The sequence below is a fragment of the Emys orbicularis genome (assembly GCF_028017835.1).
Source record: "Emys orbicularis isolate rEmyOrb1 chromosome 2 unlocalized genomic scaffold, rEmyOrb1.hap1 SUPER_2_unloc_4, whole genome shotgun sequence".
Taxonomy (NCBI): Eukaryota; Metazoa; Chordata; order Testudines; family Emydidae; genus Emys; species Emys orbicularis.
In genome coordinates this window covers 58-19,409 of record NW_027045127.1, presented here as the reverse complement: position 1 = coordinate 19,409, position 19,352 = coordinate 58, and the positions used below count along the sequence as shown (strand labels likewise).

Genomic DNA, 19,352 nt, shown 5'->3' with positions numbered 1-19,352 from the left:
CCCACGGGACCCACGCCGCTAAGGGGCACCGTGCCCGGCTGGGCAGGGCGAGGCAAGGGGCAGGCGTGTCCCTGCGCCCGGCTGCTGCCCCCCTGGGCCCCGCCCCTCCACCCACCCTGGGGGGGCTCTGCCCCTCCCTCCCCCGGTGGCCATGTGGGATTGGCGGGGGGGCGTGTCGGCAGCAGGCCAGGCCCCAGCTCTCCTGCTGGGCCCCTGCGGCTCGGGGGGGGGCTCCTGCTGGGAGTCTGAGGCCTCTGGCTTTAGCTGGGGGATCCCCCAGATCTAATGGGGGGGCTGCGCAGTTACTCCCCGGGCTGAGCGAAACAGCCGATTGCACGAAACACCCCGGCTGTGTGACTCTCCCCCTCCCCACAGATCCTGCCCCACAGCTCCCCACACCCGAACCCTGCTCCCCAACTCCCCCCACACAGCTCCTGCCTCTCTGCCCCCCAACTCCCCCCACCCGCACCCTGCCCCCAACTCCCCCACACAGTTCCAGCCCCCCAACTCCCCCCACCCGCACCCTGCCCCCCGACTTCCCCCAGACAGCTCCTGCCTGTCTCCCCCCCGCATCCTGCCCCAGTTCCCCCCCAAACCCTGCCCCACAGCTCCGGCCTCTTTGACCCTACACCCTGCCCCCAGCAGAGCCCAGAGCCCTGCCCCTCTCCGTCCCAGCACTTAGAGCCAGCCCCGAACCCTTTCCCCCACTGGCTGCCTTATTGACCCCTTCTAGGGTTTGTTCATTAACTACCCCCCACCAGGCCCTTTGACCCGCTGCCCGGACACCTGGGTTCTGGCTCCTCGCCCGGCCTGGGCGCGATTCCCAGCGTCGGGGGCTCGAGGGTTATTTATTGTTCTGGGCCCAGTGTGGCTTCCCTCCCCCCCACCAACAACTGGGTCCCACTCCCCTCCCGGAGCTGGGGGAGAACCCAGGCGTCCGGGCTCCCCTCCCCCCAGCCCGCTCTAACCACTGGGCCCCACTCCCCTCCCGGAGCGGGGGGGGCAGCGTTGGCAGCCCAGCCGGGTTGGGGGCTGTGGGGGCGGATTATTCAAGAGGCTCTGGCAGGGAGGCAAGTGGAACTGGAGTCAGAGCTGGGGGGGGGGCTGAGAACTGGAGAAAAGTCCCCCCCCCAGCACCCACACACACACAGCCAGCGCCCCCCCAAGGCGCTCCCTGCTGCAATGAACCACGCGGAGCACAGAGCAGAGCAGATAACTCAGCTTTATCTCTCTGCAGTGGGGCGGGGGGGGGCTCAGATCTCCATCCGGAAGCTCAGGTCGGTTCCCTCCATTTGCCTCTCGTAGTCGGCGTCGAATCGCTCGTTCTGCGCCACCGTGAACTGGTTCTTCCAGTCGCCCGTCACACCTGGGGGGCAGGAGAGTGGGGTCACTGAGCCCCCTTCCCACACCGAGCCCCCCAGGCCATGCCCCTGGTTCTCTGCCCCACACCGAGCCCCCACACCATGCCCCCAGGCACCCCGCTGAGTCCCACTCCCCCCCGGAGCCCGCCCGCCCCGGCCCCCGTACCCTTGCGCATGAAGGGCGAGATGCTGTGGTCCATGACGCTGGTGGGGAGGGTTTTGTAGTTGGCCATGAAGTTCTGCTTCATCTGGGCGAAGGCCGTGTGCCGGGCGATCGCCTCCACCAGCCCCTCGCCCGGGGGGCGCCCCAGGAACTCCAGCACCTTCCGGATCTCCCGCCGGGGGTCCTGGGCAGGACGGGGGTCAGAGCCAGCGGGGCGCGCCGGGGGGCTGGGGACAGGAGGGGGAGAGGGAGTCGGGGGGGGTGGGGACAGGAAGGGGGGATGGGCAGTGGGGGAACAGGAAGGGGGGAGGGGCAGTTGGGGGACAGGAAGGGGGAGGGGAAGTGGGGGGGCAGGGACAGGAAGGGGGCGCACTCGGGGGACAGGAAGGGGGGAGGGGCAGTTGGGGGACAGGAAGGGGGAGGGGCAGTGGGGGGGCTGGGGACAGGAAGGGGGGCACTCGGGGGACAGGAAGGGGGGATAGGCAGTGGGGGGGGCTGGGGACAGGAAGGGGGGATGGGCAGTGGGGGGGCAGGGACAGTTGGGGGACAGGAAGGGGGAGGGGCAGTGGGGGGGCTGGGGACAGGAAGGGGGGCACTCGGGGGACAGAAAGGGGGGAGGGACAGTTGGGGGACAGGAAGGGGGAGGGGAAGTGGGGGGGCTGGGGACAGGAACGGGGGCACTCGGGGGACAGGAAGGGGGGATAGGCAGTGGGGGGGGCTGGGGACAGGAAGGGGGGATGGGCAGTGGGGGGCACTCGGGGTGGGGCTCACCTCCTTCATGTCCTCGTAGAACAGGTAGAGCAGTCGCTGCTCCCGTCTCTTCTCCCACCAGCCCCGGACGTGCTGGTACCACGACCCGAACGACACTGCAGGGGGCAGACAGCTCAGAGCCCCCCAGGCAATCCCCACGCCCCCCCCCCCGTGTCCCCCCCCCAGCCAGGCAATGCCCCCTGCTCCCCTCCGTGCCCCCCACAGCCAGGCAATCCCCCGACGCCCCCCTCTGTGCCCCCCCAGCCAGGCAATGCCCCCTGCTCCCCTCCATGCCCCCCACAGCCAGGCAATCCCCCGACGCCCCCCCGTGCCCCCCGCAGCCAGGCAATGCCCCCTGCTCCCCTCTGGCCCCCCCCAGCCAGGCAATCCCCTGACGCCCCCCCGTGCCCCCCGCAGCCAGGCAATGCCCCCTGCTCCCCTCTGTGCCCCCCCCAGCCAGGCAATGCCCCCACGCCCCCCCGTGCCCCCCGCAGCCAGGCAATGCCCCCTGCTCCCCTCTGTGCCCCCCCCAGCCAGGCAATGCCCCCACGCCCCCCCGTACCCCCCGCAGCCGGGCAATGCCCCCTGCTCCCCTCTGTGCCCCCCCCAGCCAGGCAATGCCCCCTGCTCCCCTCTGTGCCCCCCCAGCCAGGCAATCCCCCGACGCCCCCCCGTGCCCCCCGCAGCCAGGCAATGCCCCCTGCTCCCCTCTGTGCCCCCCCCAGCCAGGCAATGCCCCCCCGTGCCCCCCGCAGCCAGGCAATGCCCCCTGCTCCCCTCTGTGCCCCCCCAGCCAGGCAATGCCCCCACGCCCCCCCAGCCAGGCAATCGCCCCCGCCCCCTCCACACCACCCTCGAGCAAGCCAGTCTGTGCCCTGGGGCAGGTCTGAGCCGGCGCCCCCCAGCTCGCGCCCCACCTTCGCCGGCCATGAAGTCAGCCAGGAAGTTGTCCCAGGAGCCGGGGTCCGGATGCACCTTCGCCATCTGGTAGAAGTAATAGTAGGACACGGCCACGTCCTTGGGGTTCCTGGCCACGTAGATCATCTGGGGGGGCACGGGGGTCAGGCCTCCTCTCCCCACCCCCACCCCAGCTGAGCTCTGCTCCCAGCAGCCAATCAGAGCCCAGCTGGCCCCCCACCCCGAGGCTCACCTTACAGTCGCGCTCCCAGAACGACTCCGGCAGCAGTTGCACCGGGAGATGGGTCTTCACCAGCCGCCGGGCGCGGCTCTTCTGGAGTAGCTCCACCCCTGGGGGGCACAGGGCGGGGTGAGCTGGGAGCCCCCCCCAGCCAGCGCCCCCTGCCCACAGCCTCCCTCTCCACAGTGCCCCCTCCCCACAGCACCCCCTGCCACAGCGCCCCACCCCCTTCCCACAGCGCCCCCCCACAGCACCCCCTCCCCACAGTGCCCCACCCCCTGCCCACAGAGCCTCCCTCTCCACAGTGCCCCCTCCCCACAGTGCCCCACCCCCTGCCCACAGCGCCCCCCCACAGCACCCCCTCCCCACAGTGCCCCACCCCCTGCCCACAGAGCCTCCCTCTCCACAGTGCCCCCTCCCCACAGTGCCCCACCCCCTGCCCACAGAGCCTTCCTCTCCACAGTGCCCCACCCCCTGCCCACAGTGCCCCCCCACAGCACCCCCCTCCCCATAGAGCCCCATGCCCACAGCACCCCCCTGCCCACAGCACGCCCCACCCCACAGCGCCCCCCTGCTGGTCGAGGCCGGGCTGGAGGAGCTGGGACCTAGACAAATTAGAGGATTGGGCCAAAAGAAACCTGATGAGGTTCAACAAGGACAAGTGCAGAGTCCTGCACTTAGGATGGAAGAATCCCATGCACTGCTACAGACTAGGGACCGAATGGCTAGGTAGCAGTTCTGCAGAAAAGGACCTAGGGGTTACAGTGGACTAGAAGCTGGATATGGCATTTGGGGCTGTATGAGTAGGGGCATTGCCAGCAGATCGAGGACCATGATCATTCCCCTCTATTCGACATCGGTGAGGCCTCATCTGGAGTACTGTGTCCAGTTTTGGGCCCCACACTACAAGAAGGATGTGGAAAAATTGGAAAGAGTCCAGCGGAGGGCAACAAAAATGATTAGGGGTCTGGAGCACATGACTTATGAGGAGAGGCTGAGGGAACTGGGATTGTTTAGTCTGCAGAAGAGAAGAGTGAGGGGGGATTTGATAGCTGCTTTCAACTACCTGAAGTGGGGTTTCATAGAGGATGGAACTCGGCTGTTCTCAGTGGTGGCAGATGACAGAACAAGGAGTAATGGTCTCAAGTTGCAGTGGGGGATGTTTAGGTTGGATATTAGGAAACACTATTTCACTAGGAGGGTGGTGAAGCACTGGAATGGGTTCCCTAGGGAGGTGGTGGAATCTCCTTCCTTAGAGGTTTTTAAGGTCAGGCTTGACAAAGCCCTGGCTGGGATGATTTAGTTGGGGTTGGTCCTGCTTTGAGCAGGGGTTGGACTAGATACCTCCTGAGGTCCCTTCCAACCCTGATCGTCTATGATTCTGTGAGCTCCCCCCTCCCCACAGCGCCCCAGGAGCCGAGGCCACGTTACCGGTGGGGACCCCAGGAACAGCAAACTCCAGGAAGGGGACTCGCATGTAGATGGCATCTCGCTTGCATTTCTCTGTGTCTCCATCATTGTAGATCATGTCGATGATCTCACTGATCCAGGTGGTACCTGCAGGAGACAGGCAGGGCTGGGCTAGCAGGGGCTGTGGGTCGGGAGTGAGGGGCACCGGCAGAGCTGGGGGGCGCAGGGCTGGGCTAGCAGGGGGCTGCGGGTCGGGAGTGAGGGGCACCGGCAGAGCTGGGGGGCGCAGGGCTGGGCTAGCAGGGGGCTGCGGGTCGGGAGTGAGGGGCACCGGCAGAGCGGGGGGGGCAGGGCTGGGCTGGCAGGGGCTGCGGGTCAGGAGTGGGGGGCACCGGCAGAGCTGGGTGGGGGCAGGGCCGGGCTGGCAGGGGGCTGCGGGTCGGGAGTGAGGGGCACCGGCAGAGCTGGGGGGGGGCAGGGCCGGGCTGGCAGGGGCTGCGGGTCAGGAGTGAGGGGCACCGGCAGAGCTGGGGGGGGGGCAGGGCCGGGCTGGCAGGGGCTGCGGGTCGGGAGTGAGGGGCACCGGCAGAGCTGGGGGGGGCAGGGCTGGGCTGGCAGGGGCTGCGGGTCGGGAGTGAGGGGCACCGGCAGAGCTGGGGGGGGCAGGTCTGGGCTGGCAGGGGCTGCGGGTCGGGAGTGAGGGGCACCGGCAGGGCTGGAGGGGGGCAGGGCTGGGCTAGCAGGGGGCTGCGGGTCGGGAGTGAGGGGCACCGGCAGAGCAGGGGGGGGCAGGGCTGGGCTGGCAGGGGCTGCGGGTCGGGAGTGAGGGGCACCGGCAGAGCTGGGGGGGGGCAGGGCTGGGCTAGCAGGGGGCTGTGGGTCAGGAGTGGGGGGCACCGGCAGAGCTGGGGGGGGGCAGGGCCGGGCTGGCAGGGTGCTGCGGGTCGGGAGTGAGGGGCACCGGCAGAGCTGGCGGGGGGGCAGGGCCGGGCTGGCAGGGGCTGCGGGTCGGGAGTGAGGGGCACCGGCAGAGCTGGGGGGGGGCTGGGCTGGCAGGGGCTACAGGTCGGGAGTGAGGTGCACCGGCGGGGCTGGGGGGGCAGGGCAGGTCTGGGCTGGCAGGGGCTGCGGGTCGGGAGTGGGGGGCACAAGGGCACGGAGGGAGGGGCTATGGGGCAGGCTGGAGGCACTCACCGGATTTGGGGTAGGTGGAGATCAGTAGATCGTCCGGCTGTGCCTGGAATCCCTCCACCTCCCCCCAGTTCTCAGCGAAGTATTTGATCATAGGGACTCCCCGGATGGGGATCAGGGCTGGGCGCGGAGTCTCCTCGGCCGGCTGCATCCTGGGAGAGAAAGGGTTAAAGAGACTCTCTGGAGATAGCCCCCCCCAGAGCCGGGCTGGCAGGGGCTGCGTGTCGGGAGTGAGGGGCACCGGCAGAGCTGGGGGGGGCAGGGCTGGGCTAGCAGGGGCTGCGGGTCGGGAGTGAGGGGCACCGGCAGAGCTGGGGGGGGGCAGGGCTGGGCTGGCAGGGGCTGCGGGTCGGGAGTGAGGGGCACCGGCAGAGCTGGGGGGGGGGCAGGGCTGGGCTGGCAGGGGCTGCGGGTCGGGAGTGAGGGGCACCGGCAGAGCTGGGGGGGGCAGGGCTGGGCTGGCAGGGGCTGCGGGTCGGGAGTGAGGGGCACCGGCAGAGCTGGGGGGGGGGGCAGGGCTGGGCTGGCAGGGGCTGCGGGTCGGGAGTGAGGGGCACCGGCAGAGCTGGGGGGGGCAGGGCTGGGCTGGCAGGGGCTGCGGGTCGGGAGTGAGGGGCACCGGCAGGGCTGGGGGGGGGCAGGGCTGGGCTAGCAAGGGCTGCGGGTCGGGAGTGAGGGGCACCGGCAGAGCTGGGGGGGCAGGGCTGGGCTGGCAGGGGCTGCGGGTCGGGAGTGAGGGGCACCGGCAGAGCTGGGGGGGGCAGGGCTGGGCTGGCAGGGGCTGCGGGTCGGGAGTGAGGGGCACCGGCAGAGCTGGGGGGGGGGGCAGGGCTGGGCTGGCAGGGGCTGCGGGTCGGGAGTGAGGGGCACCGGCAGAGCTGGGGGGGGCAGGGCTGGGCTGGCAGGGGCTGCGGGTCGGGAGTGAGGGGCACCGGCAGGGCTGGGGGGGGGCAGGGCTGGGCTAGCAAGGGCTGCGGGTCGGGAGTGAGGGGCACCGGCAGAGCTGGGGGGGCAGGGCTGGGCTGGCAGGGGCTGCGGGTCGGGAGTGAGGGGCACCGGCAGAGCTGGGGGGGCAGGGCTGGGCTGGCAGGGGCTGCGGGTCGGGAGTGAGGGGCACCGGCGCAGGGGGCGAGTTGTTAAAGTTTCTGGCAGCGAAGGGAGACGTTGTTGTCTCCGGGACATTCCTGGGTACCGGGGCGGGGGGCGGCGGGGCCAGGTCAGGAACCGGGGGCGGCAGGCGGGGCGGGGGTCAGGAACCGGGGGGGGGCAGGGCGGCAGGAGGGTCCCCGCAGGAGAAGGGCAGGTCCTGGGGGCTCGGCGCCCCATCCCTCTGCCCGTCCTGCGGGCCCCGGACACCTGGGTCCCTTCTCCTGCCTGGGGGGCCCGGGGGAGCTGCCCCCCCCCACTCACTTGCTCGGGGCTCGGCGGGGTCCGGAGAAGCTCTGCGCGAGGCCGGGCGGGTTTTATCGGTGGAGCCAGGGGCGGGCGGGGCTGTGGAGAGGGGCCAGGAGGGGCCCCTCCATGGGGCGGGGGGGGAGGCGGACGCCTGGGTCCGTCCCCGTGTTCATCTTTCTGTCGTCCCCCTCCCCCTCCCGAGCGCTCAGGGGAACCGCTCCCGGACGCCAGGGTCCCCTTCCCCATCCCCCTTCCCTATCCCTGTTCCCCCTCCCCTCCCTGGACGCCTGGGTTCCCTTCCCCATCCCTCTTCCCGCGCCCCCCCCCCCCCCCCCCGCCCGGACGCCTGGGTCCCCTTCCCCATCCCTCTTCCCGCCCCCCCCCCCCCGCCCGGACACCTGGGTCCCCTTCCCCATCCCTGTTCCCGCCCGGATCCCCTTCCGTCTCCCTGTTCCCCCCTCCCCCCCCCGCCCAGACGTCTGGGTCCCCTTCCCCATCCTTGTTCTCCCCCGCCCCCTCGGTCCCCTCCCACCCACGCCGGTGTCAGGGGCTGCAGGTTGGTCAGATCATACAGTCCCCGAGCTCACTGGGTGGGGGAGGGGTCCCTGTGCCCCATGGCCCCCCCCCGACAGCTCACTCCCCGGACGCCTGGGTTCGGGGCGGGGAGGGAAAGGTTCCAAGATCCTTCCACCAAAGCCTGAGGCTCCTCCCCCACCTCTGCCCCTCCCCCCGTCCTTGTCCCCCCTGCTGGGCTCCCTCCCGGGGCCACCTGGGTCCCCCCTTCCCCCAGTGTCAGGCAGAGCCGGGACTCGAATCTCCTGGCATTTTTATTTCATGTAATCCCATAATTATCCCCTGGGCCGCCGGGATCCGGGAGGGGGCAGGTCCATCGTCCCGGTGGGTGGGGCAAAGGGGACCGGCCCTTTGCCCCGCCCCCTCCCGCGCAGGCTCCTCCCCGCTGGTCTTCAGGTCTGCAGCTCCTCTGTCCAGTGTCCCTGTGGGCAGGAGGGGGTCAGAGAGGGAGGGAGTCAGAGAGGGAGGAGCTTCCCCGTGAGGGGGCGGGGACAGGATGAGGGGGAGGGGCTTAGCTGCCCTAAGGGGGGCTACAAAGGGAGGCAGGGAAGGGGTTTGTCTGCCTGAGAAGGGGAGGAGTTTAGCAGCAAGACACTGTGAAAGGGGAGGGGAGAGAATGGGGCGGGGCTTACCCGCGAGAGGGGGCGTGGTCAGGGCGGGGCTTAGCAGCCAGAGGGGCAGGCACAGGGAAGGGGGTGGGGTTAAAGGCAAGAGGGGCGGGGACAGAAGAGGGAAGCCAGATGGGCCCACACAATGGGTGGGGCTCTTGTGCCAAAGGGGAACACACTAGGGGTGGAGCTTAGCAGCAAGTGGGCGGGGCTTACCTGGGAGGAGGCAGGGACTTCTTCCAAGTCACCATAGCAACCCTGGTGGTAGCGAATCAAGTCACCCCACAGGAGCAGGTTCTTGCAGCTGCAACAGGAAATGGGGGGGCCTTCACCATGGGAGTTGGGTCGCCAAGGCAACATGCTGGGGATGTTGCCCTGGGCAACTGCGTCCCATCCCTGCCCTCCCTGGAGATCCCCCCTCCCCCAGGGGATCCCCTGGGGCCCCATACCCTGGGCAGCGCCCCTCCACGGGCAGGAACTGCTCCGGCTCCTCCCGCAGGAACTCCCGCGCCAGGCAGGCGGGGTGGGCAGCCAGGGGGCATCCGGGGTGGAAGCAGCGCAGCGGGGGGTCGTCCGCATCCTGCAGGGGGGAGACATGTGGGGGAGGGTACAGCCCCCCCCAACCACTAGCCCCCACTCCCCTCCCCTCGGCTCTCAGCCCCCCCCCCCAACTACTAGCCCCCACTCCCCTCCCCTCGGCTCTCAGCCCCCCCCACTACTAGCCCCCACTCCCCTCCCCTCAGCTCTCAGCCCCCCCCATCTAACCACTAGCCCCCACTCCCCTCGGCTCTCAGCCCCCCCATCTAACTACTAGCCCCCACTCCCCTCCCCTCAGCTCTCAGCCCCCCCCCCCATCTAACCACTAGCCCCCACTCCCCTCCCCTCAGCTCTCAGCCCCCCCCATCTAACCACTAGCCCCCACTCCCCTCCCCTCGGCTCTCAGCCCCCCCCCATCTAACCACTAGCCCCCACTCCCCTCGGCTCTCAGCCCCCCCCCCCCAACTACTAGCCCCCACTCCCCTCCCCTCGGCTCTCAGCCCCCCCCCCAACTACTAGCCCCCACTCCCCTCCCCTCGGCTCTCAGCCCCCCCCCCCAACTACTAGCCCCCACTCCCCTCCCCTCGGCTCTCAGCCCCCCCCCCCAACTACTAGCCCCCACTCCCCTCCCCTCGGCTCTCAGCCCCCCCATCTAACCACTAGCCCCCACTCCCCTCCCCTCGGCTCTCAGCCCCCCCCAACCACTAGCCCCCACTCCTCTCCCCTCGGCTCTCAGCCCCCCCCACCAGCCCCCACTCCCCTCAGCTCTCAGCCCCCTCCTTCCCCCCACTCTAACCACCAGAGACCCCCCCCCTCGCCTCCCAGAGCTGGGAGAGAACCCAGAAGTCCTGGCTCCCAGGCCCCCACTGCTCTTACATTAGGCTCCCCCTCCCCTCTCAGAGAACCCAGGTGTCCGGGAACCCCCAATGTACCTGGAGTCTCTTCAGGCAGAGAGCGCAGCGCTGGGCCTGGGCTGCCTGCGCCGGTGGAGGGCTGGGTTCTTCCTGCCCCCGCTCCCCGCGCCCCCCGGCTCGGCCCAGCGCCCGGACCTGCCCGAAGGCCAGGGGCATGTGCAGGGGGGGCTGGAGGGCGGGGGGGAAGTCCTGACGGTACCCCGGCTCCAGCCAGCGCACCGTGAGGGGCAGGCGGCACCAGGGGGCCGCGCGAAGCATGTGGGCCAGAACCCGGAGGTGGAAATCGAAGCTGGTCTCCCGGCGGGCGCGACGGCTCACGTGGGAAAGACGGCGAGAAGTGTGGGGGTGCTGCCAGGCCCACTCAAACTGGAGGGCAGAGAGACAGCGGAGTTAGAGAGCGGGGGCTGCGGGTCGGGAGTGAGGGGGACCGGCAGAGCTGGGGGGGCAGGGCTGGGCTAGCAGGGGGCTGCAGGTCGGGAGTGAGGGGCACCGGCAGGGCTGGGGGGAGCCCAGGGCTGGGCTAGCAGGGGCTGCGGGTCGGGAGTGAGGGGCACCGGCAGGGCTGCGCTAGCAGGGGGCTGCGGGTCGGGAGTGAGGGTCACCGGCAGGGCTGGGGAGAGCCCAGGGCTGGGCTAGCAGGGGCTGTGGGTCAGGAGTGAGGGGCACCAGCAGGCCTGGGGGGGACTGGGCTGGCAGGGGCTGCAGGTTGGGGGGGGGGCGCACCGGCAGAGCTGGGGGGGGCAGGGCTGGGCTGGTGGGGGGCTGCGGGTTGGGAGTGAGGGGCACCGGCAGATACCCGCAGCGCAGCCACATCAGAGGGGAAGCCGTGGACGATCAGCACCATCTCCCTGCAAGGAGAGAACCCAGGTCAGGCCAGTTCTCCCAGCATGCCCTGCTCCCTCAGCCTCCACTCCCAGCATGCCCTGCTCCTCCCGCCCCAGGCCAGCCAGTTCTCCCAGCATGCCCTGCTCCCTCAGCCTCCACTCCCAGCATGCCCTGCTCCTCCCGCCCCAGGCCAGCCAGTTCTCCCAGCATGCCCTGCTCCCTCAGCCTCCACTCCCAGCATGCCCTGTTCCTCCCGCCCCAGGCCAGCCAGTTCTCCCAGCATGCCTTGCTCTGCTGCTTAGGTTGGCACGAGTGCATGGCATGCTGGGAGCCTACCCCTGCAGCACTGCATGCTGGAATTACCCCACCACCACCACCATTGCATGCTGGGAGCCGTGTCCCCCAATCCCCCCGGGGGTTACCAGGGCCCGCGCCCGCTGGTCTTCCAGGCCCCGCCGCGGCGCTTGCCAGCGTTGTGCTGCCCGATGCGGCGCTGGGGGGCCACGGTGAAGCCGACGTAGACGCGGCCCCGGTACCGGGGGTTGGTGCAGAACAGCAGGTAGACGCCGAAGAACCCCCGCGGCTCCGCCCCCATGGCTGGGCCTGGGGAGAGGGGGCGGGAAAGGTCATAGCCGTCCAGCCCCACTTCCCAGCATGCCCCGGGTCCCCCCACAGTGTCCCCACTTCCCAGCATGCATCAGGTGCCCCCCAGCCCCCATCTCCCAGCATGCCCCAGGTCCCCCCCATACCACCTACTTCCCAGCATGCACCAGGTCCCACCCATGCACCAGGCCCCCCCGTACCCCCCACTTCGAGGATGCCCCAGGTGCCCCCCAGCCCCCACCTCCCAGCATGCCCCAGGTCCCCCCCGTGCCCCCCACTTCGAGCATGCACCAGGTGACCCCCATTTCCCAGCATGCCCCGGGGCCCCTCCAATCCTGCCTCCAGCCTCAGCTCCTGGAGCCACCGCCCGGGCCCAGCCCGGGAAGAGGCACCAGGCGACTCCCGCTGATTGGTGCTTTTGGGCGGCGCCGCTTCCCAAGATGGACCCTATTGGCCGCATTGCGGGAAGCCCGCCCCCAGCCCAACTCTGATTGGAGGGGCTGGGGCGAGTGGCGCATTGGGATGGGACCAGAGGCGGAAGTGGGCGGGGTCCCATCGCCTTGCGGAGCGGGATGGAGGCGGCCGAGCCGGCTCTGAGCGCGGAGACCCTCCGGGGGCGGCTGCTGCGGGGGCTGGAGGCGGAGCACGTGGTGAGTGTCGTCCCCCCCCAGGCCCCTCCCCCGCCCGGCGCGGGCTCCGGCCCCCGGGGCCTGGCATGGGGGGGAGCGGGTGTCGGGGGTCCCCGGTGGGGGGGGCAGGTGGGGGGCTGGTGTTGGGGGGTTCCCGGTGGGGGGGCAGGTGGGGGGCGGGGGCTGGTGTTGGGGGGATCCCGGTGGGGGGCGGGGGCTGGTATCGGGGGGTTCCCGGTGGGGGGCGGGGGCTGGTATCGGGGGGTTCCCGGTGGGGGCTGGTGTTGGGGGTTCCCGGTGGGGGGGGCAGGTGGGGGGCGGGGGCTGGTGTTGGGGGGTTCCCGGTGGGGGGCAGGTGGGGGCCGGGGGCTGGTATCGGGGGGTTCCCGGTGGGGGCTGGTGTTGGGGGGTCCGTGTGGGGGGCGGGGGATGGTATCGGGGGGTTCCCGGTGGGGGCTGGTGTTGGGGGGTCCGTGTGGGGGGCGGGGGATGGTATCGGGGGGTTCCCGGTGGGGGCTGGTGTTGGGGGGTTCCCGATGGGGGGGTTGGGGTCACCCCCCCCACTCATGTCTCCCCCCCAGGAAGTGGAGGACACGACCCCGAGCCGCTGCTCCACCAGCTTCAAGGTTCTCGTTGTCTCGGGCCGGTTCCGGGGGAAGCCCCTGCTCCAGCGACACCGGTGAGCCGGGACCCCCCCTGCCCCCCCACCGGGACCCCCAATTCCCGGAGTTCCGGCTCCCCGTGGGGCTGGGGGAGCTCTGGGGCGTGACCCCCCCGCCCCTGACCCCAGGGGGCTCCTGCGGCTCCGGCACTGACCCCCCCTCCCCACAGGCTGGTGAACGAGCTGCTGGCCGAGGAGCTGAAGCACATTCACGCCTTCGAGCAGCGCACGCTGACCCCCGAGCAGTGGGAGAAGGAGCGGGGGGGCCTGCAGTGAGCCCCCCCGGAGCAGGACGCAGCTGGCACCGCCGCGCCCCACGGAGCTGAGCCATCGGCTGGAATAAAGGATTATGGGCAACGAAATACTGTCTGACTGGTGCCCCTCATTCCCGACCCCCAGCCCCCTGCCCCCCCCCCAGCTCTGCCGGTGCCCCTCACTCCCGACCCGCGGCCCCTGGATCCCCCAGCTCTGCCAGTGCCCCTCACTCCCAACCCACAGCCCTGCTGGTGCCCCTCAGTCCCGACCCACAGCCCCCTGCCCCCCCCCCAGCCCTGCCGGTGCCCCTCACTCCCGACCCGCAGCCCCTGGATCCCCCAGTTCTGCCAGTGCCCCTCACTCCCAACCCACAGCCCCTGCTAGCCCAGCTCTGCCTGTGCCCCTCACTCCCGACCCGCAGCCCCCTGCCCCCCCAGCCCTGCCAGTGCCCCAACCCACAGCTGTACCCCTTAGTCCCAGCCGGGGGGGAGATCTCAGGTTATGAATTGTGCGGGGGCAGTTGAACCATTTGTGGCTTTAACAATCCCTTGGTTCGATGCATCCTGCAATGCTGCCATCAGTAGCCTTCAGAGTCAACACACGTCCCTGCTCTGTCCAAGCCTCAGGGATGTGACGCGTGGGGGCATCCTCCGTTTCCCCTGAGATCTGAACACCCGTCTCCCCCTCTCCACCACGGGGGGGGGGTGTCTCAGCCACCCCGCACCCCCAGCACAAAGCGAGGCACAAGTGCTATTTACAAAGTTTATTGGTAGAAACCTTCACAGCAGAAAGACACTGGCGCCTGTCCCCTCCCCTGGGGTGGCCCCCAGTTCCGCCCTATCCCCCCCCGTTACTCCCCCCCCCATGACTTAAAAAAACAAGGTAAAAAAGATAAAAGCTTCTCTGTACAGGGCGGGAGGGATCCGGCCTCCCAGAGACGGAGGGGAAGGTACAGGGGGAAGGGGGGTTATGGGGGCATTTGAGGGTTAACTGGGCAGGACCTGGCCCCCCATGAAGGCATAGTGGGGGTGGGTCTCTTTGGCCATGGCAGATGCTGGGGGGGGAGCGCCGCCTGCTGGCAGCCGGGGGGGCAGGAGGAGGCTCCAGCCGGCAAAGCTTGGGGGGGGGGGGGGGCAGGAAGGTTCCAGTGTGGTGGGGCAGCCCTGAGTTAGACAGAAGGTTGAGGGGGGGACGGAGGCTCCCCCCGGCTATTTGGCAGCCTTGGCCTCCAGCACTGCGATGCGTCGCTCCTGCTCCGCCACCATCGCCTGCAGCTGCCGCACGTCCTCAGTCAGCTTCTCCAGCGCCTGGGGAGGGGGAGAGCTCGTGTGGTGCCCCTCACTCCCGACCCGCAGCCCCTGCCGGCCCAGCCATGGAGTCCCCTCCCCCAGCTCTGCCGGTGCCCCTCACTCCCGACCTGCAGCCCCTGCCGGCCCAGCCCTGGGGTCCCCTCCCCCAGCTCCACCGGTGCCCCTCACTCCCGACCCGCAGCCCCTGCCGGCCCAGCCATGGAGTCCCCTCCCCCAGCTCTGCCGGTGCCCCTCACTCCCGACCTGCAGCCCCTGCCGGCCCAGCCCTGGGGTCCCCTCCCCCAGCTCCACCGGTGCCCCTCACTCCCGACCCGCAGCCCCCTGCTAGCCCAGCCCTGGGCTCCCCACCCCCAGCTCTGCCGGTGCCCCTCACTCCCGACCCACAGCCCCTGCCGGCCCAGCCCTGGGCTCCCCACCCCCAGCTCCACCGGTGCCCCTCACTCCCGACCCGCAGCCCCCCCTTGTCTCACCCCGGGGCTGCCCCCATCGGAGCAGGTCTGGCTCCGGCGTGGCTCCAGGATGCTCTTGTTGACTTTGAACTCGCGGCTCTTGGACGGGACGTATCCGTCCTTCAGGGAGATGAGCAGGGGACCGGCGTCCTTGCCCCCGAACCATTCTTCTGCCGTCAGGGCGGGGTCAGGCCCGGCCGTGTCGGGGTACAGGTCCTCCTGGAACAGGTCTGACTGTGGGAGGAGAGAGCCAGCATCGGTCCCAGGCGTCCGGGCTCCCAGACCCTCCCTGGCCGGGATGGAACCCAGGCGTCCGGGCTCCCAGCCCCCCCCGGCTCACCTTGCGGGGCACCGTCATGGCAATGGGCTCACATCTGCGCTCGTGGAGTTTGTAGAATCTGAAATGCGGAGGGAAGGGGGGTCAGGAAGGCGGGAGGGGTCTCTTGGGATCCAGGTAGTGGAGGGGATTGGGGGGCTGAGTGGTGGGGTTAGATATTTGGCTGTTTTCTCCCTGTGCCGCCCCAGCCCTGCGCAGTCTTCGAGCGAACCACCCAATGACCACAAGATCTGTTAAGGGACGAAGGCGCCAGGCCAGGTTCATTGTCAGCGAGGCAGGTCCTGGGATCCCGCAGACTCGGCCAGGCCAATAATACAGGGAGCAGCTTGCTGAAGGGCGGGACTTTTGCTTCCCCCTCAGCCAGCCAGAGACACTCCCTTAGAGGCTCCATTTTATACATCGACACAAACCGGTTACGTGCTGGCCCCCTGGCGGAGCCGGCTCCCACCCTGGGGGGGTCAGTGCGTCCCTGTTCTCTTTGAGGGGGTGCTGGGGGGTTGTTGTTCGGGTCCCACCCATCTGGGAGGTGGGCGCGAGTGTCCTGGGCCCAGCAACTCTCAGGAGGGTTCCCCCAGCCTGGCTCTGCTTCGGCGCCGCAAAGCTTCGAGCCCTGCAGCCTCTGGTACACGGGCTTGTGTCTCAGGGTCACTTCCAGCCACACGGGGGGGATGGGCTTCTGGGGGGCTGAGGAGGATTTGGGGGGACTGGAGGAGGCTGGGGTTTGTGGGGCTGCTGGGGTCTGAGGGGAATCTGGAGGTTTCAGGGAGGGTTGGTCTGTGGAGCTTTGGGTGGGTTCTTGGAGTTCAAGGGGTATTTGGGGGGCTCAGGGATTGTTGGGGGTCCAGGGGGCTGAGGGGGTTTTGGGTGTCCGAAGGGGGCGGGGGTCCGAGGGAGGGTTTGGGGGGCGGGGGGCATTCAGGTGTCCGAAGGGGGCTGGGGGGGTCCAAGGGGGGTTTGGGGGGATTCAGGTGTCCGAAGGGGGCTGGGGGGATTCAGGTGTCCGAAGGGGGCGGGGGGGTCCAAGGGGGGCTTGGGGGGCCTGTGGGGATTCAGGTGTCCGAAGGGGGCTGGGGGGTCTGAGGGGATTCAGGTGTCCGAAGGGGGCTGGGGGGTCTGAGGGGGGTTTGGGGGGCAGGGGGGATTCAGGTGTCTGAAGGGGGCGAGGGGGGTTTGGGGGGATTCAGGTGTCCGAAGGGGGCTGGGGGGATTCAGGTATCCGAAGGGGGCGGGGGGGTCCAAGGGGGGCTTGGGGGGCAGGGGGGATTCAGGTGTCCGAAGGGGGCGAGGGGGGTTTGGGGGGATTCAGGTGTCCGAAGGGGGCTGGGGGGGTCCGAGGGGGGGGGTGGGGGGGATTCAGGCGTCCGAAGGGGGCTGGGGGGGTCCGAGGGGTGTTTGGGGGGATTCAGGTGTCCGAAGGGGGCTGGGGGGTCTGAGGGGGGTTTGGGGGGCAGGGGGGATTCAGGTGTCTGAAGGGGGCGAGGGGGGTTTGGGGGGATTCAGGTGTCCGAAGGGGGCTGGGGGGGTCCGAGGGGTGTTTGGGGGGATTCAGGTGTCCGAAGGGGGCTGGGGGGGTCCGAGGGGGGATTGGGGGGTGGGGGGGATTCAGGCGTCCGAAGGGGGCTGGGGGGGTCCGAGGGGTGTTTGGGGGGATTCAGGTGTCCGAAGGGGGTGGGGAGGTCTGAGGGGGGTCGGGGTCCCCCGTACCTGGCGATCTCGCACTTGCTGACGTCCAGGCCCCGCTTGGGCATCCAGCCGCCCCCGCGCTGCGACTCCTTGGAGCTGAAGAGGGACAGGAAGTGCAGGTAGGGGGCCTCGGGCGTCACCTCGAAGTAGCGGATGGAGCTGTCGCCCTGCGGGGGGACAGACGGGGTCAGTGGGGGGGAGCCGGGGAGTCCCCCCCAGGACCCCCAAGCTCCTGTCCCGTGGGCTGCCCCGGACGCCTGGGTCCCGCGCCCACCTTGCCGCAGAGGTAGACCATGCTGGTGTCGGGGTCGTAGTGAGGGAGCAGCACCCCGCTGCTTGTGTCCAGCTCCTGAAGGTTCATGGGCTCCTCCAGGTGGGCCTGGTGGGGGAGAGGAGAGGGGGTCAGGGCGGGGGGGCAGGGTCCCTCTCAGGCTCCCACAGCGCCACCTGCTGCTCACTCGGGGAGGTGCTGGGGAGAGGTAGGTGGGTGGGGCTAGAAGGGAGGGTTGGGGGCGTGGTTTCTCCCTGGCTCCCACATCACGACTTGTCACTTGCTGGGGCATGGTCTCCCTGGGTCCCAGAGGGTGGGGGTGGGGTCTCACCAGGTCACTAAGGGGTGGGGTCTCACTGGGTTGCTAAGGGGCGGGGACTCACCAGGGGTGGGGGATGGGGCGGGGTCTCACTGGGTTGCTATGGGGCGGGGTCTCACCAGCTCCCAGAGGGTGGGGGCGGGGTCTCACTGGGTTGCTAAGGGGTGGGGTCTCACTGGGTTGCTAAGGGGCGGGGTCTCACCAGCTCCCAGAGGGTGGGGGCAGGGTCTCACTGGGTCGCTAGGGGGTGGGGTCTCACCGGGTCCCACAGCGCCACCTGGCGCTCGCTCATGCGGCTGAAGCCGGTGGTGAGGATCTTGCCGTCGTCCAGCAGGACAGCACGGACTGGCCGGGAGCCCTCGTGGGGGTTGGCCTTTTCCTGGGGGGAGACAGTGTCAGAGAGACAGGGAACCACCCCATAGCCCCACCCCTCCACATACCCCCATAGCCCCACCCCTCCACATCCCCCCATAGCCCTGCCCCCAGGCCATAGCCACCCTTCCACTTCCCCCATAGCCCTGCCCCAGCATCCCCCATAGCCCTGCCCCCAGGCCATAGCCACCCCTCCACATCCCCCATAGCCCCGCCCCAGCATCCCCCATAGTCCCACCCCCAGGCCATAGCCACCCCTCCACATCCCCATAGCCCCACCCCTGCATCCCCCATAGCCCCGCCCCCAGGCCATAGCCACCCGTCCACATTCCCCCTGAGCCCCACCCCTCACCCCCCCAGGCCATAGACCCGCCCCTGCACTCACGGCGAGCACGCGGCCGGAGCGGGGCTCGATCACGCGGACCCGGCGGTCTCGGCAGGAGGTGCAGAGGCGGGATCCGTCGCGGCTCCAGGCCACGCTGTGGATGGTGTCGGGGTGCAGGTCCCGCAGCTCCACCAGCGCCTGGCCCGAGCCCACGTCCCACAGCAGCACGGCGTTGTCACAACCTGGGGGGGAGGGGAGGGTCAGCGGGGGAGGGGAGGGGCGGGGGGCAGGGTGGGCGGGGGGGGAGGGGAGGGGCGCCCCCCAGCCCCCAGCAGTACCTGCGCTCAGCAGCACATTCTGGGCCGTGGGGTGCCAGGCCACGATGCCGACGCGCTTCGAGTGCCCCTCCAGCGTGACCAGCGGCTCCGTCAGGGGGCGCACCAGTCCCCCGTCCGGTACCTCCCACACCTGGGGGGAGAGAGCGGGTCACCCTGGCCCCACACGCCCAGGGCAGGCAGCCTGGGGCCTTCGGATCAACCCCCTGCTGCCCCTCGCTCACCATGACGGTGCAGCCCCCCCCCCCCCCCGCTCACCATGACGGTGCAGTCCTCGGAGCCGCTGGCGATGATGTTGTCGTTGTGGGGGCACCACTCGATGTCCAGCACCGGGGCCGTGTGTCCGCACACCAGGGGCTGCGACTTGTCCAGGCGCCCGGTCTGCGGGAAGAGGAGCGGAGTTAGGATCCAGGCGTCCGAGATCCCCTCCCCCCCTCAACCCACTGCACCCCATTACTCCCCTCCCCGGGGAGAGAACCCAGGCGTCCTGGCTCCTGACTGCAGTTACACGATTTGCCCACCAGGTGGTGCAATAGAGGCTTCACCCTTTGCACTCGGAAGGATGAGCGGGATTCTCCCCTTTGCTTGCCCCCCCCCCCCGACAGGGGGTGCAGCCCTGAGACTCCCTGAATATCTGTGCGGCAGCGGGGAGTCAGGGTTGGGGCAGGTGAAGAGTGGGGAATAGTGCTTAGAACAGGGGGGCTGAGAGCCCGGATGCCTGGGTTCTCTCCCCAGCTCCAGGAGGGGAGTGGGGGCTGGTAGGTTAGAGCCGGGGGCGGGGGGCTGGGAGCCAGGACTCTTGGGTTCTCTCCCTGGCTCTGGGAGGGTGGGTTAAGTATTTGTGGGGGGAGGGGTGTGGAGGGTCCCTGGGTCTCCCCCTATGGCCACAGGGGAGTTTCCCGGGGAGGGGGGACGGGTGTATAGCTTTGTCTGTCTTG

The 19,352-nt window shown here is 70.0% G+C and overlaps 4 protein-coding genes across 5 annotated transcripts; 1 reads left to right on the top strand and 3 right to left on the bottom strand.

The window, feature by feature from the left end:
• Nucleotides 1-1,203: 1,203 nt before the first annotated feature.
• LOC135894774 (sulfotransferase 1A1-like) lies at nucleotides 1,204-7,475 on the bottom strand. 2 transcript variants are annotated; one of them, XM_065422870.1, is made up of 8 exons: nucleotides 7,424-7,475; nucleotides 6,017-6,165; nucleotides 4,844-4,969; nucleotides 3,425-3,522; nucleotides 3,192-3,318; nucleotides 2,296-2,390; nucleotides 1,528-1,708; nucleotides 1,204-1,366 (listed from the first exon to the last, which is right to left on the bottom strand). In XM_065422870.1, exons 2-8 carry the CDS (start codon nucleotides 6,162-6,164, stop codon nucleotides 1,254-1,256), a joined length of 888 nt encoding a protein of 295 aa, XP_065278942.1. In that variant the 5' UTR covers nucleotide 6,165; nucleotides 7,424-7,475; the 3' UTR covers nucleotides 1,204-1,253. The 2 variants fall into 2 exon arrangements, with proteins under 2 accessions (XP_065278942.1, XP_065278943.1); XM_065422871.1 differs by having other exon boundaries at nucleotides 3,192-3,258.
• A 749-nt stretch (nucleotides 7,476-8,224) lies between these two features.
• LOC135894768 (structure-specific endonuclease subunit slx1-like) lies at nucleotides 8,225-11,460 on the bottom strand. Its single transcript, XM_065422863.1, has 6 exons — nucleotides 11,288-11,460; nucleotides 10,837-10,888; nucleotides 10,059-10,406; nucleotides 9,039-9,169; nucleotides 8,806-8,893; nucleotides 8,225-8,403 (listed from the first exon to the last, which is right to left on the bottom strand). Exons 1-6 carry the CDS (start codon nucleotides 11,458-11,460, stop codon nucleotides 8,374-8,376), a joined length of 822 nt encoding a protein of 273 aa, XP_065278935.1. The 3' UTR covers nucleotides 8,225-8,373.
• Nucleotides 11,461-12,016: 556 nt separating this feature from the next.
• LOC135894772 (bolA-like protein 2) lies at nucleotides 12,017-13,114 on the top strand. Its single transcript, XM_065422868.1, has 3 exons — nucleotides 12,017-12,118; nucleotides 12,679-12,776; nucleotides 12,929-13,114. Exons 1-3 carry the CDS (start codon nucleotides 12,041-12,043, stop codon nucleotides 13,032-13,034), a joined length of 282 nt encoding a protein of 93 aa, XP_065278940.1. The 5' UTR covers nucleotides 12,017-12,040; the 3' UTR covers nucleotides 13,035-13,114.
• Nucleotides 13,115-14,221: 1,107 nt separating this feature from the next.
• Nucleotides 14,222-18,840, bottom strand: LOC135894771 (coronin-1A-like; the record flags this gene model as incomplete). Its single annotated transcript, XM_065422867.1, has 9 exons — nucleotides 14,222-14,320; nucleotides 14,794-15,006; nucleotides 15,113-15,170; nucleotides 16,814-16,959; nucleotides 17,067-17,171; nucleotides 17,642-17,761; nucleotides 18,140-18,321; nucleotides 18,418-18,547; nucleotides 18,673-18,840. Coding segments are annotated over 9 exons (1,221 nt in total), but the record flags the coding sequence as incomplete, so codon positions are not given.
• Between the last annotated feature and the right edge of the window lie 512 nt (nucleotides 18,841-19,352).